Source organism: Thunnus albacares, chromosome 6, assembly GCF_914725855.1.
Source record: "Thunnus albacares chromosome 6, fThuAlb1.1, whole genome shotgun sequence".
Classification (NCBI taxonomy): Eukaryota; Metazoa; Chordata; class Actinopteri; order Scombriformes; family Scombridae; genus Thunnus; species Thunnus albacares.
In genome coordinates, this window is record NC_058111.1 from 7,016,630 (window position 1) to 7,034,006 (window position 17,377).

General features: G+C 38.6%; 1 protein-coding gene across 1 annotated transcript; it reads left to right on the top strand.

Annotated features, from left to right (window-relative positions):
• The first annotated feature begins 411 nt into the window (after positions 1-411).
• Positions 412-16,945, top strand: gipr (gastric inhibitory polypeptide receptor). Its single transcript, XM_044354934.1, has 15 exons — positions 412-618; positions 7,525-7,621; positions 8,864-8,960; positions 9,077-9,184; positions 9,288-9,409; positions 10,156-10,262; positions 11,004-11,157; positions 12,045-12,204; positions 12,437-12,497; positions 12,624-12,693; positions 13,691-13,779; positions 15,321-15,459; positions 15,597-15,638; positions 15,818-15,910; positions 16,460-16,945. Exons 2-15 carry the CDS (start codon positions 7,571-7,573, stop codon positions 16,763-16,765), a joined length of 1,599 nt encoding a protein of 532 aa, XP_044210869.1. The 5' UTR covers positions 412-618; positions 7,525-7,570; the 3' UTR covers positions 16,766-16,945.
• Positions 16,946-17,377: the final 432 nt, after the last annotated feature.

Sequence of the window (17,377 nt, forward strand, 5' to 3'; positions counted from 1 at the left end):
CTTTACTTTTAGTGCCTAAAACTTTTGTATATTTATAATATATTTGTGTATTTATCACATTATTCCTAACCAGTGGAAATACTTTGAAATTGAAAGCTCATGAAACCTGATCTAGTCATATTTTCTACAAAAAGAAAAGATTTTAAAAGATTTTCCTTTCTTTTCCATTGCTTTGGGAAACGTGGATTAGAATATTTCTGGAGCCAGAGTCAGCAGCTGCTTTTAGTTAAGAGGAATCAAAACATCCTGCTCTGTCAGAGTAAATCAATATCCATCAATACGAGGCTAATAACCATAACACCATCACTCAGGTGACTCAATGAGAGAGAGAGAGAGAGGGGGAGAGAGAGAGAGAGAGAGAGAGAGAGAAAGGCTGGTTGAGTCCGGCAGTGACCACTCACTGAACTCGCGTCTCTCTCAGCGCTTCATGGATGTCTGTAACATTTATATTCAACCTAATGATGTATTTAAATGATCGTATTATGTGAAAGCTCCTGTATTTATGCGCGGGACTCTGCGCGGGAACATTTCAGACACGCAAACTTCATTTTTTTTCACACCTGCACAGCGGGGGATTTGGTTGCAGACTCTGACCGTGAAAAGATGGATTTATTAAAGGTGAGGATCAAATATCTTGTATTACATTCATATTTATTTGAGCAGCTTTATCTCATGTTAACCGTGATGAAGCATTTTATCTGCAGTCTTCCTCCAGTGTGCGGTGTGCTTTTCCTTTCTGGATAATTAGTTGGAGTCGTTCATTGTATTTGTTAATTTTAGCATGATGATATGACCGGATATTTGTTTGTTATGTAAGAAAGTGGTCTCCAGCTGGTTGAATGAATGAGGACAAAGAAACAAACACAAACAAAGAGAAATAAACAAAACCACCGTGTTGAGGATTAAGAGCCTTTAAACTGGATAACATAACAGAAGAAGATGTTTTATGTGCAGCTCTGTGTCATCACAGTGAATGTCATGGCACACAGCTACTCCTCAGTTAGAGGAGTAATAAAAAAGAGGAAGGTGAAACAGTCTATTTTAGGTCGAGCAGAAGTCTCCCTCTGAAGTTTATTGTCAGTTTGATTGTGGGCTCACTGCTGAGACTGAGCAACACACTGAGTCCATGACCTCTCACTGCCCTGCGGGATGGGAAACAAGACACACAAAAAAAACAACAAACATGGCAGACATCTGTCACTTGACAGACAAAAGACACTGAAAATGTATCAATTAATGACCATTTTAATAATCAATTAACAGTGTAAGATGTTTTTCAAGTAGAACATTTGCTGGTTACAGCTTTTAAAATTCTCTTTTTCATGTTATTGTACATTGAATGCTGCTTGTTAACAGAGTTTCCACTGGGCTATGGTAAGATTCGTCACTATATTTGACTTTCATAAGTTGTCAATAATGAAAATAATTGACAGTTACAATAACTAAAAGAAGCTATTGTTCATTTCCGGTCAGATTTTCACATAAGGAAACTTGTTGTTGTTGTTGTTTCTACTTAATGAAAAGAAGTTGAATAAATTCCACAGTCTTTACTGAACACGCGTATCACAGTATCAGTGGTTGGTGCTAATTACTGAGTTATTCTAGCGGTGTGAATTATTACACGCAGCTTTGTGGTGAAACACATGGCTTAGGTATCTTGGAAAGCTGCTCACAAAACACACACACACACACACACACACACAGAGTTACATAAACTGAGACCTGTTGGCTGCAGTGTCATACAGGCTAATTGGGCTAAGTATGCATACATGTGCGTGTATATGTGTGTGTGTGTGTGTGTGTGTGTCACAGCCAGGCCCAGCTGTGCTATTGCTATGTTTTTCATCAGTCGGATGAACCACCGCTGCTCCAGCTGTCCGCGTGCAGGAGAACATCATGACAAGAGGCTAAACAGACTCCTCTGTAAAGTCTGAGACACTCTCCGTTCTTCAGTGTGTGTTTAAGTGTGTTAAAGTGTTTGTTATCGTCATATCGAAATAATTCATCAGATTCAAGCAGAATTCAACGTGAGACCCTGCAAACATACCGACAGTGGTTTGATGTTGAACGTACAAACCGGGGGGGACAAATGAATGGAAAAGACTAAACAAATCCTGAGAGCAGATGGTCTTGTTTACTTAGTTTAAATTCTGTTTATTTTAATAATCAATCTAATCAGGACAAGCTGGCCTTAAACTTAAGCACAGTTTGATTGGGAGTTTCTAGATTAATGCCTCTATGGAAAGGGCCTGATGCATGAAATTGATCATTGAACAAAAATGTATTCTTGAGGTTGTCAAAAACATGCAACATGATGATCTACTGTATATAAAATGGCACAAAACTATCAGTTTCCCTGCAGACAATGAGGTCGATTGGCACAGTTGCTCTTGACTTTATTTCAAACCAGCTACAGTTGCTGCTGCTGCTGCTGCTGCTGGACTTGTAAAACATATGATTTAATAAGTATCTATTCCCCCAGGAAAGACAAGACCTTTAAAATGTTTTCTTGAAATCACTACAGAAATCAACAATTCCCTCTATGAAAATGCCACTTCTAATGCCACGTACTGTAAATCATTTCTCCTTTTCATCACAATCTGGCTGCGTTATCTCGTCCGTGTTTGGCCGGTTTCTAAAATGTCACGCAGCCCGCGCTGTTCTCTGTCAGTCAAGAGAGTATAATGATCTGATCAGTTTAATGGTCATCATCAAATCACTCAAATTTTGTTTAGCTCGTGCTGTTTTTTTTCAAGATGTGAGGAAGATCCCCAAATCTTTCCACACCCTTCTTTCTTTAATGGATAAAGTAGAGGGAGTTGTCTCATTTAAGAGGAAATAGTGTCTATTTGGATCCTTTTAAACATGGAGAGAAGTTCACTCTAATGAAAAGGGTTTATTAGCTGCACAAGTCAGAATGGTTGTTAGTTTTGGGAGGGGAACGTTTAGAAGAATGGAGATGGAAGCACATAGGAAGTTTTGGGTGTGGGAGTGTAATTTGTCTTTGTCATGTGAATTAATGTGTCAGAGTGTTAAATTGAGACAGAAAAAAAATAAGAAAAAGACTGAAAGAAAGAAACATCCTCAATAGAGACACAAGAAAACTGTAGTATGTTTAAAGCTGATTCTCAGAAAGCATCTTTTTTAAGTCTGTTAGTGTTGAGGTGTGAATCACTTCAGGGAAACAGTCATGGATGTAGTGCAGAGTAAATACAGTCAATCTCTTCCTCGTATATTATAAAACATAATATATAATTAGAAAATCCTGTATTTTCTGTCTTTCTTCCTCTCTCTCTCTTTCTCTCTCTCTTATGAGTCAACACGAAACATAATTAACTTTTTCTCATGATAGTAATATACTGTGCAGATGGTGCACATTTGACGTCAGCGCTGATTAAATTCAGATACGTAAACTTGAATTATACTGTGATTATTGTGCATGTAGCAGCTCATAAGGTGAATATTTGCTGTAAAATGAACATCCGAGAAAATCATGAGCCCAAAGCTGTGAATAACATAAACAGGACACATTACTGCATGATGTGGATATCAATAGTGGCAGCAATTAAGTGATAACGGTCTTTGAAGACTGAAATTTCTATTGTGCTGAAGCTAAGAATTTCAAATATTTCATGCACCAGTTCCCAGGAGATCATTTCCTGAATGGGTGCAGTTTAAAGCAGTTAACGTTTGAGTTGATGTGTGTGCTGTTTTTTTCCTACGGAGTGCTGATTAACCTCAAAATAAACCCATTTTTATTCCAATTTCAATCAGTAGCTTATCTGGAACAAACATCTACATCATTACACATGACACAAAAACTGTGTCAAAAGTGTCCTTTTTTTGACCAGGATATGTCTGTGCACCAAAAAGGACACTCCATGCTTCATACCTGTCATATTGTCACATCGAGGGAGCGTTTGAGTGGGCTTTGTGCACCTTTGTCTGGCCTAAGTGCCACTTTGATTAGCCTACCGCTCTGAGTTTAAGGCAGAAATGATACCCTTGTGCATGCCCTTTGTTCTGTTCAGACGCCTCCCAGCCCATTCACTGCAGGGAAAATCAATAACGGCCTTACTACCTTTAAAAAGAAACTTCAATATTTTTCAACCTGGACCCTATTTTCTCATCATTTTGTGTCTAAGTGACTAATGGGGAAAACAATTTTTGAAACTAGTGCGGTATTGACCGAGAGTGATTCAGCGGGCAGCAGCTCAACGGGCTGCAATGTAATCAATACGTAATAGCACCCCGTCAATGTATTTCCACTGAAAGTGCTTGTTTTTGCTACTGACAGGCTCAGATTGTTATTATAAGTGTCTGACAACATTATGGAAAAGATCTGACTTGGTTAGACAGAATAATAAACAGACCAGATCAAGCGAAAGGGAAAGAAAAACGTTTTATTTCTCTGTATGGTCCTTTACATAATGTTGTCAGACACTTATAGTAACACTTATAGACACTTATAGTTTTTGCTGCCTGTCAGCAGCAAAAACAGGATGTACATTTACGAGGGGCTGTTGCCTCGTCGGATTATATTGCAGTCTGTTTCACAGCTGCTGGCTGAAGTTACTCAATACTGGACCAGTTTCAAAAATTGTTGTCCCCATTAGTCACTTAGACACAAAATTATGGGTTGAAAAATGCTGAAATGTCCCTTTAAAGCTGGAGTGTGGGACTTTTGTCTCCCCCTTCTGGCAGTGAGAGTAATTACAAAAACACTGTTGACACATATTAATGTCATAGGCTCCGTCGTAGCCTACTCCGTCGCTTCTGTGCAGCTGTAAAACTGTGGATAAATTGTTTGATACTCTTAACAAACAAATACATTTTTTTTGTTGTTTTTTGTTGTGTTTTTGCCCTCTACTGCTAATCAAATCTGCCCTTGAGGGACAATAAAGATCTGAAATTAACTGAACTGTTTTGAACCCGCAAAATGATTCATTTCGCTAGAATTTGATCCATTCGGTCTGATAACATTTGGAAAGTCTAGATGAGCTGCATGATGAAATTATTTTATCCCCATTCAAGTTAGCAGAGGGCTAACCGGTTTTGTCCATAGAGCATGTGCAGTATGCATCATCCTGCTAGTGCAGGAATGTCACCACAGACACCAGATTTAAAAACTCTGTATACTTTGAAATACAGAGAGATTTATCTGGCGGTGATGAGCTTAATCAGCATTGTGTGAACTCGTTTGTGTGAACTTTCAGCAAAATCTTGTGGATTTAAATCACACATATATATGACAGATTAGATCATTGCAGACTCTCCTGCCTCCTACATTCATTTGTGATCCTGACACTAAGTGCTTGAGGCAGCGTACTGTCCACACACACACACCGTCACATGCTTGACTGTACACAAACAGACCAACCGTTTTACTCCCGACTTATTTCTCGCCCTGATCTTCTATTCCATATTCATCATATTCATAACACCTTAAATCATTTTTACCATTTGGGATCTTGTTAACATTATACCAAAAAGGCCTTTGCTGTAATGGTGTAATTAGTGACACCGTTATTACAAGTGTTATTTAGCTGCACAGCGAGTTTTGTGAGGTTTTTAAGACTCAAAAAACCAAAAAGACAAATTACCCTGTTGTTAATGTGTGCTTTCCTGCAAATTTCATAACTGATAATTATGTGATACATCATTAAATAAACCCAGAGTTGTGTGAAAGAGTGGGACTGATAAGTACAATTTCTTTGTTAAATATTTCTTTTAATTAGTTGTGTTTTTATCTCTTTTTACTTGCTATATAAATCTTGATCTACAGTTTCCCATTCTTACTGCAACAATAGAAAAACTGTATTTAAAACTTGAGTTTAATTGTGTTACTTCCTGCAGATGGAGAACACTTTTCTGTCAGTGTATACATCTAACATCTGTTAGACATGGCAGCCACAGCACAAAGCAAAAAAAAAAACAGTATTTCATCAGTAACTTATTTCTACCACACACTACAGCTTCCAAATTAACCACAGAATTAAATGAACACCTCTCTGAAATATTTCAACAAAAACTTTATACATAACCTTCATGAAGGAAGGATTTATTGGGGGACTGTTGTAGACAGCATTAGTTTTAACTGTACCCAATAAACTGGCAACTCATGCAGTTGTGTAACTGTAAATTTAAAACCTGACATGAGATAATGTAGCTATCATAATTGAATGCAAGCTTAAAACTACAACTACAAACTACTTGCGATGAGGCCTTCCTGAGAAAGTCGCACAGATCATTCTTTAATGAGGAAATTCTCTTGTGCTCCATCCTTGTTCTTCTCACGCTACAGCAGGCTTTGCTTGTCACATGCCACTAACTTCCTGAATTATAGTCGTTACCCACCAGTATTGACAGGAGGATTAGAGACGGGATTATTCTGCCATCTTTCATGTTTCTCCTCTGTGTGCTTCGATGGTCTGGAAAGTGCACTCGCTAATCAGACTCACAAGTTACACAGAGAGGCTGGTCTGAGAGCTCTGGGCAAGGCGGTGTCATCGTCTGTTACTGTAAAAGTGTGAAACACATTTAAAAATGACAAATTAATCAATCAGGTAGTCACTCTCTACAAAATAAGTACAGCACAGTTTCATCAACATCATTGCACAGATAAGAGTCACAATCAGAAGTCATTATTCTACATAATATTCAAATCTCGGTAACTATCTACAGGTTCACAACCCTCCATACACATTTACAAATAATTACATAAGTCACAATATTGGCCCCATACATATTCAAAGTTCCAGCCTCACAGAGACCAAAATAAACGGTATATTTGGGAACTCATTGTAAGTTTATTAATTCAGACATCACCAGGAGCCTGATCACAAAATGTGACATTTCAAGGGAAAAAAGACATTTAAATGATCTTCTTTTATTAATGACTTAGTTTAATAATGAACCAACCTCACTTAGTCAGTTTCTGGAAGGGATTGCCTTATATCCTGCTGATCACTATGTCACCAACCTCTATAAACAGATATCATCAGTCTGAGCTGTGTCAAGTTAATTAAAATAATATTTCATAATCACAAGAAAATGAAGTATCTATCTATGGACTCCTGAGTGCTTATCATTCACATTTCGGGTCCCTTTGGGTCCTGAATTCAATCCAGCAGCTGGTATTGAGTGCAAAACTGGATTATCAGTTGTAGTTTCATGTATTTCTCATACGCTGTGTTTGAATGTGTAAAAATTAAATCCATTTGTTTGGATATTTTTTTTTACACATTCAAACATTTAAATGTATTCATACAAAATGTTTTCACACATTCAGATATGGTGATACAGAGCTACAACACATATGACATACCACATTTTAAGTGTAAACCAAACATTAAGTGATGATTTTTTTAAAAATCTTTACCAGGAGAAAACAGTTATTTTATGTATTTCAAAGCAGTACGGTGCAGACTGTAAGGGGACTGATAAACAATCTGGATCTTATCCCATGATTTCCTGTACTTGACCCCTGATGACCTCTCAGTAACCCTGTGGTGTCTTCTCAAGCTCTGAGATGATCTCCCAGTGGCCACACATGGCACACCGCTAAGTGATGAAGGCTTCTGAGACGTTCTTCATCCTCATCCTCCTGTACAGGACTGTGGTATGTACTGGAGAGACATTACATCTAACTGATGAAACAGCAGCTTATGATGAACAAATTATGTTATTATTAAGAATAATACTGGAGGAGAGTCTTAATATATAATACTTTTTTTAATCTGACACCTTTTCTAATCATTTAGATTTTAAGTTTGAGGGAAATTATTGTCTAACAGCCTATTTTCAAAGAGGAAGAGACTAGTAGTAACTCTGATGCTTTAAAGGGGACATATTATGCTTTTTTTGTCTTTCTACCTTGCTGACGAGCTGACGTCTGCTCATCATGCATGCCCATAAACGGCTGTCCATTCTGTAGCCTTTGTTGCTAAGGTTGTTGCTAAGGTTGTTGCTAAGTTTTTTCCATGTGTTGTTTGCGTTATCTACTCGCATATTTCGGATCAGATCTCGGCTCAAACATGCACGCATTTGGAAAGTTGACACTTCAAGTAAAGAACAAGAAAAAATAGTGAAATCCTGCTTTAGTTTGTTGCATGGTCTGTAGCCGGCCAATCAGAACAGAGTGAGCTCATCGAGAGGGGGGTCTTAAAGAGACAGGAGCTTAAACGGCCTGTTAGAGACAGAGGCTGAACTGAGGGTGTGCGTAAAGGGTCAGTATGAGCTAAATTAGTTTTTTGAACTGTAAATCATGCAAAGATATTCCATTACAGCCCAGATTAAAAATATAGACTTGTAAATATGCATAATATGTCTCCTTTAAACCCTGTGTACCACACACTGCTAGTTTATTAGGTACACCTAGCTGAATGTAATTTAATCCACTACAGTCCTGCTATGACCTCAGAATTTCTGTCCATCCTCATTTCTATCAGTTGGGGATGTATTTTAGTCCATTACAACAGTGCCTTGGCTTGCCTTCACCATCTGTCTCCCTCCTCTTCTGTCTCACACTGTTTCTTCTCCCTGTTTGCTCCGTCTGCTGAGTCTGCTTTTGACTGCTTGTTACACAACACCACCTCTAACTGCAGCCTCAGAAATGGACAATAGATTTGAAGAGACACCTTTCTGACTGTGTCCATAAAAACATAATATGATAATCTTCATAAAAGAAGGATTTATTACAGGGTACTGTGTTGAATTACATGAACTTATACATGCATAGAAAACAGAATCAAGCAAAGACCTTTCTCACCACACACAGGTAATAATAAGAAATCATGGTGAGTGTTACTGATATTGACTTGTGTGTGTGTGTGTGTGTTTGTATGTTTGTGTGTGTGTGTAGTGTGTATCAGGGAGGACTATGAAAGAGACATTGGAGGAATGGAACCAGTACAGGAATGAATGTCTCCTCCGGATGCAGACAGAGGCCAGGCCTAAAGGTAACACACACAAAACTGCACACTCACGCTAATGAAAACTAATATGATATGAATATGAATATGAATGAATACAAAACTGCTGCATCCTCTCCTTTCCTCTCTTCTTCTCTCCTCAGGGGTGTTTTGTCATTCTATGTTCGATATGTACGCCTGCTGGTCAGATGGAAAACCTAACTCTACAGTCAAGGTGCCCTGCCCCTGGTACCTGCCGTGGTACAGCCAAGGTATGAATACAGACACACACACACACACACACACAGGTGTTCTGCTCAGTTTATGTGTGATCATGGGTGTGTGTGTATCAGCCTCTGTTGTGTGTTTGTGTAGTGCGTAATGGTTTCGTGTTGCGGGAGTGTGGTCCTGATGGTCAGTGGGCCACTGAAAACTCCAGCCACACCTGGAGGGACAATTCTCAATGCAGCTCTGACAACAAGCAACAAGAAGCCAGGGTACACACACACACACACACACACACACACACACACACACACACACACACACACAATCATAACGGAAAATTATGCAAAAACTGTCAGGGCTGTGGAAAACAGGAAATGAAATAATTACCACTCATGCCAAAAATTTTTAATTGAAATTCAGACCAGAAAATTACAAAGGTTTTACGGTTTGTTTCCTGTTTATACAGACACTCTGTTGTATTTTCTCTTCTTCATACTGAATATATTTTGGGTTGATGTACTACAGAAGGGGATGAAACCTTTAAAAAAGGCACCGTAGTCTACAGGCTGTTGGTCCTGACTGGTTTTCTATGCTAATAGTAGTTTGTTCTATTGGTACGGAATGGGTTTCCATATTAACTGGACATTTCAGTGCTGTTAAACGGGACATTTTTCACCACATTTTACTGTTTTAACCCAAACCATGATCTTTCTCTAACCCTAACCAAGTGGTTTTTGTGCCTAAACCTAACCATAATAACCCAAACCATGGGAAGGACAAAAACGTTCCTCCATTTTTAAACAATTTGAATTTGATCACATGATCTTCCATACCAATAATAAATGGACTGTTGACATGGAGGAATCCGTACCAATAGCCACTTCCTAAAATAAAAATCTAAAAAAATCAACTTGCTGTACAATAAAAATAAGAAGATTTACTCTCAGCTCATTACGTGTGTGTTTTCTTTCCTCTGTGTTTACTTATTCTTGTGTTTTGGTTGCATTTGTTGTAGGAGAAGCAGATGATGGTCTTAGCCTACTTCAGAATCATGTACACCGTGGGTTACTGTGTCAGTCTGGCCAGTCTTTGTCTGGCTCTGATTATTCTGATGTTTTTCAGGTAAGTCTTCATATCTACAGTCTGTGTCCTACTTTTATATTTTCAGTCTTGTTATCTCATCATTTTAATCTGGTTATCTTTGTTTCACTATGTTTGTTTACTGTAAAGCCCTGTGTAACTGAAACTAATTAACTTAAAGTTTATTATTATAGACCTATGTCCAAACCTAACATGTTTATGTACAGTCTTTAAATATCTTAAATAAACAAAGGTTTTTATAATCCACCTAGATTTTAATATTAAACTATTTTAAAATATAAAATTATATAAAATGATTTATTATGAAATTTGTGAAGCATTTTCTCTCATTTGAAGAAAGAAAACTAGACTTTCTTGACTTTCTAATTCTGTGAAAAAGGTTTTTTTCCACTTTTTTGCATCTTCTTTGGTCTTTAAAAGCAACATTTGATGCTTCTCGGACATGTGTGAGTGAAATTATGTAGTGAAAAAAGCAACAAGTACTTAATAATATAATAAAAGAATAAAAAGATGCTGCAAAGTGAAAATAAACAGACCTCAGATTATCATTTAAGCACTTGTCTGTCAAACTTGAAACACCGTGTTCGCTTTTCACACTTTTCTTGAGGTCAAGTTTATTCACTGACCTCCATAATCAAATAAAAGGAAGACAGTGTTGACATTTCATCGTCTGTGTGACGCATGTTTAGCAGTCTGACTGTAAATGTAAAACATTATTTTGATGTGTTTGACATAACCGTGGTGTGTGTGTGATGTCTGCAGGAAGCTGCACTGCACCAGGAACTACATCCACACCAACTTGTTTGCGTCGTTCATTCTTCGAGCTGTTTCAATCCTGACCAGAGACGCTCTGCTGAGCAGAGACCCTCCTGAGTTCAGGGACAGCAGGAATGTCTCTGAGGTACTCAGTGATCAGGTAGGACACGCGCACACACACACACACACACACACACACACACACACACACACGCACACAAGAAACAGAGAGACAGATTGAGAGAAAATGCAGAAAACGACTTATTTCAAGGATGTTTTACATTCATTAACAGCTAATTTATTTTCCAAACCTTTTCATCCCTTAAGTGCAGAACTGTGGAATCGAGACAATTTAGACACAAAAATTGAGTTTCGACTTGATGTTACTCCAGAGAGACCTGATTTAAATCCCAACTGCCAGCAGACTTGTTAAAGTAAAATGAGAAAATGCTGAGGTATCGTTTAAATCATCAGCATTCAGAGCTCTGAACGATTTGCATCTTGTTTTGTAAATTGCTTGTGAGGAATCAGAATCAGAACCAGGTTTATTGAGAAGTAGGTTTGCCCATACAGTCAATCTGCCTTGGTGTCACAAATATACACAAAATGAAATAATCCTAAGTAATATAAGAGGAGAAAGAAAGAAATTTACAATAAAAAATATGTAAAATATATTCTAAGTGAGAAGAGCTGCTACAGGTTTAAACTGTAAATTGGAGAGAATGAAATGAATGTACAAACTATTGACCAACAATGTGAAATTGTACATAGTGTAAACAGTATATGAAATGTGCAATTAATAGTAATAATAATAATACTATACTATACTATACTATACTAATAATACTTATTAATGTAACGCACCATCAAAAATATGAGACTTGCCCCAAAAGACGTAAAAATAGTTCTTGTAATCATCATTATACCATTGAAAATTTGTCATTACGAACATCTCGATGACCTGTTTTCTCTTCCTACACACACACACACACACACACACACACACACACACACACACACACACACACACACATACACATACATCAGGCAATGTCTGGCTGCCGCGTGGCTCAGGTGCTGATGCAGTACTGTGTGGGAGCCAACTACTACTGGCTGCTGGTGGAAGGCCTGTATCTACACAATCTGCTGGTGCTGATGGTTTTCCCTGAAAACCGCTACTTCGGTGGATACCTGCTCATAGGCTGGGGTACACACTACAAACACACACACACACACACACATACACACACACACAAGGAATCACAGAAAAGTAGTCAAACACAGCACAGCTAAAATGGACATGAGGTGAAAAAAGGAAATGGTTAAACTCTTAATTATTGACAGCAATTTACACACATCACATGTAAAATGATTAAATTTATCTGCTGTAGTGTTGAGAACTTTCTATACTTATATATTTTATGTCTGTTTCGTGTCAGGTGCTCCAGTGTTATTTGTTGTTCCTTGGATTATTGTACGTTACCTGTTTGAAAACACAAGGTGAGACATTTTTATTTCCAAATGCTCCAAAATGCTTGGATATAAAACATAATGTGAAGAAAAACATAATTTCATTCTGCACCTCAAGATCTTGTGTATTATTGCAAACTTTGTGTGTGTTTCTAGGTGCTGGGAGGTAAACGAGAACATGGAGCACTGGTGGATAATCCGCACTCCCATCCTGTTGGCCATTCTGGTAACGTACACACAGGAACATTCAACACACACACACACACACACACACACACACACACATATAGAAACTCCTGATCCATATTAATGCAGACAACATGCATATAAACCAGACACATCACAGCCCAGTGAGCTCCAGGTCGGAGTGATGTCTCTCATCATATGTGCATTATGTTGTGACATCACACATCCTCACAGCTCTTCTTCAGGAAGTGTCGGGGGGGTCGCTGGTTGACATACTACAGATATCACACATGTACAGTTCATGACCCGCAGCGTGTGCTCATTGAAATCATTCGATCATGAACATGCATAAACAAGACTCACACAAAAATGAACACGGGCATGTCTGTGTTATATTTGACTTTCATAAGTCGGTCAAGGATTAAAATTCATGGGTGACTCATAGTTGCTTCCAGCCAATCATGTCATGAGTGTTTAGCGTTACGTAGCGCCAAATGCCAACAGATGGAGGTCAAGACTCCAAGTTCCCATTTAAAAGCAGGGAAGAAAATTTAATGTAGCTTCAACACTATTGACTCTTACTGATGACTTCACTTTTACAAACAATGAATCTAAGGAAGAATGTTTTGGTTTTCGTTGAATCTAGTCTTATTTTATTAGTTTTAGACATCAGCAGGACACCTTGTCCAACAACGCAGGAGCACAAGCACAAGTGGTTTTGATGGTCTGACAAACAAACCTCCATTTAAGCCGTACTTTAAGAAAATGAGGGCAAAATGTCGGCAGCTATTGGTCAATTTTGGCAAGCTGCCTTATAAAACTACTGATTTATTTTATGCCCTGAAATCAGCTTTTGAAAGACATTTTTTTTGCTTTTGCTCATCATAATCAGTAAACTTTCATTAATGGTTGTACTAAATTACTCTTTAGACTGATAGTTTTGCATCTGAACATTTCATCTCATTTGGAACAGTATCATTGGACGTGAATGTCCTGTTTGATGGGTCTGTTTGTTTCTCTCGTTTTTATCTCTTCAGGTGAACTTCTTCATCTTTATACGCATCATCCAGATCCTTGTATCCAAACTGAAGGCCCATCAGATGAGGTACACCGACTACAAATTCAGGTAAGTCACATGAGCACGGCTGAAAAAACACTGAGGGAACAATACTAAAATAAACTTCCTCCTACACGTACACCCCCTCCACACTCAAGGAAAATGGTATGTGCAGTGGGCGAGACAGTAATTAGGCTAATGGTTCTCAGGTCAAGCTAATAGCCCGGTGAACATGCTAAACATGTGAACACTGTGGGACCAGTACTGTGGGAAACCTCCTTACTGGAGCATTAGAGGATCAGAGCAGAATTAATATTAGTGGAGGTGCACAGAGCCCGTGTCAGCGCTTTGATATCTTGAAACAACCTTCTAATCTGTGACTGAAAGTGCACAAAGACAGAGTTTTAGCTTTCATGGCTTTCAAATGACCCGTGAGTGGTTATGAAAGTCAATATTTATATTTTTACTCCAAAGCCTAAAAGTATGCAAAAGTTCTGCATGGATTTTATTAGTATGAGAGTGGGACAGCCTCTGAAGCAGCATCATATGACACTAAAGACTGTTATTTTAATTATTTCAGTGTTTGCAAGGCGTTTACAGTAATTGCAGGGAAACTCTGGGACTGTTATTACCTCAGTGTACTTTACAGCACGTTATTGTCACTTTCAGGGAAACTAATTAACACACATAAAGATTTTAAATATATGCTATAAACTAGAAAGCCATCAAGCCAAAGACCTAGAGGCAAAAGGTTACATTAATGCCTGTAATGGAAAAAGTATGTTAAAACAAAGCAAATGATAAAATATGCAAAGAAATATGAATGCCCCTCTTTGCCTTTGTTTCTTTGCATGTCTGTTCATTATGGACTGTAGTGGACTTCTGTGTTTTTTGCATGATGTGAAATTGTTTTCTTGTTGATCAGCAGACATTTTTGATGATGACAGTTAAACTAAAAAACAAAATTCAATAAAATGGAGACAGACTTAATCAATCTTTATACATATTGCTATACAGTTAACTGTTAATATCTGATCAATATAACCACCAAACCCTGTTTTGCCATCTTTATTGCAAACACACTCACTTTAAATTAAGTCTAATGATGTCTGTGTGTTTATTTTACGTTGCCAGTCAATGTTAATGTCAATGTTACTAAAGTACATCTGTTAAGACAATGTTTTTGACTCAGCTGCTGTAACTTTCTGAAGAACCTGAAGAGTCTGTATCAAGAGGCACAAACACACACACACACACTTACATACAAGCTTATTGCTATCTATCTCAAACAGACAGATTTATAAGAATAATTTCCATCAAGCAGAGCTATAGTCTTATCTTCGACAATGCTCCGCTCGAGGGGAAAAGGTACTTTTCTTGTTTATCCCTGCTCAGATCTTGGGGGCATCTGGGTTCATGCGGGAAGACGGTCGTTTAACTGGAAAGCAGACGTTCAACAAACAAAGCATCTTCTCTACTGAAGTGTCTTTGAGCAAAAACACTGATGAGATACCAGATTTAAAAGCAACACTCACACAAGTTTCTGTGTTTCTGTAGCTCCCCGAAAAAGAGAGACAAGCAAAACCTCTTTTGTGTGTCTTTCTCTCCAGACTGGCCAAGTCCACCCTGACCCTGATCCCTCTGTTGGGGATCCATGAACTGGTCTTTGCCGTGTTGACAGAGGACCACACAGAGGGCGTCTTTCGCGATGTCAACCTCTTTTTTCAGCTCTTCTTCAACTCTTTCCAGGTACGGTCTGGATTCGTTCATCCAGGCTGCACTCAGGAGAGACCTGCTTCAGATAAAAGCAACATTGCAAAACATATTTCATGTTGTTTGTGCGTTTGGTTTGATTAATAATGAATTAATTTCCCCTTTTTTCACAGGGTTTACTCGTAGCCATCCTCTACTGTTTTCTCAACAAGGAGGTAGGTGGTGTGTGCAGCAGGTGAGATAATAACCAGAGTGTATGCACATGATAACACCCTCTAATGTTTAGCCTCTTTATTTGTTTCATTTCATTTATCTCCGGCTAGTATATTTACTCATCATCATAACCCTCCTTCCCTTCTTCTTCCTCTTACTGTAACTCATCGTTCGCTCGCAGGTGCAGGCGGAGATAAAGAAGAAATGGCAGAGGTGGAAGCTGGGGATTTCTGACCTGGATGACCTGAGAAACACTGGCAGCAACACACCACAGGTGGGCGCCAACACCGCAGCCTATCAGACGAACACATGCTGTAAATCGTTTAAACGGTCTTTCTTGCTGTGTGTATATTTACAGGCTCTGTGTATCTGAGAGAAATGTGCTAAATCAAATTCCTTGCTTCATGGCCAGTAAAAAAAAAAAAAGACTGTTTATAGTGTTGTAAACATGGAAACTATGCTTGTATTATAAATGTGCAATTCAAAGTGTTAGCACTGGAAACACTCACCTTTATCTAGCTTTACACAAGTGCAACCCTTGTGTTTCTCCTGTAGTTACACACTATACAAGTAACTTATGAATATTAGATTATTTTTTAGTAGATTTTAGGGTAGATAAGGTGTCGCTTCAGTAATTTAACATATTTCGGAGGGGGTAGTAGCAAAAAATGGGTACTAATGGTACAATACAAGTATTTTTTATTCATATTTATAACTTAAATACATTATTGTAAGTTTGATTCACAAGTTAACACAATGGAAAAATCTTTTCTACACTTAACTTTCTTGAACTAAATAGTGTCATAATGTTATTGTTTTATAGGTCGGCGCCAGCGTGCCACTATCTGGCCAGTGCTACCATCCTTGCCTGCCAACCGCCGACTGCCTGGATGACAGCCGCCTCTCCGCCCCGGCCCACTACCCCTCTCCTCCTCCTCCTCCTCCTCTTCCACCTCCTCCTCCTCTTCCTCCTCCGCCTTCTCTCCCTCAGCTCCCCATTCCTCACGCCTACACACAGCACCAGGATCAGCTGGGAACCAGACAGCTGAAGACCTACTGCTATATCCCCGCTCATAGACAGGATGGAGGAGGAGGTGATGACGAGAAGAGCTGTGACAGCTACTGCTGAAAATTCGACATGGCCTTAAAAGTCTTCTGGAAAATGAGGTCAAAAAAACAGTAATTAGTACATCCAAAACAGACCCACTGACTCACTGAGAGGATGTATCATCCATTGTTATGTCTGTAGAAATATTTAGAAAACATTTTTATCTAGATTTAAAGACAAAGAAATAAATGGATGGATTCACATTTTCCTCAGTGCCAGCTGTTGATGATATCACACAGGAATTTGTGCGGAGACGGCCCGTCACTCGGAGGATCTTTAGGAATCGTGTGTTTCATCAGTCCGGCTTTCATGTCTTAAATTAACAACGAATTTCAACCATTTCCTGGTGTGCCTCTGTTCAACTGACCCGGCAGCATAAATCAACAGCTGACAGGACTCATCTTCTCTGATTTCATTCCCACTGAGGAAGCAACACCAGTTTTATTTCTTTTTATAGCCCTGAAATTGTTTTAGGTTGAAACATGGAAATGTGCCAAACTTGTTTAATTGAACAGTTTTTACTGTGAAGGGGATGAAACCTCAACGGTATTTATCCTCTTTCTGAGAAAAGCCAGTCTCCGTCCACTCATCTGAAGCATCACACCAGACACACCCATCCTAAAATAGTCATCT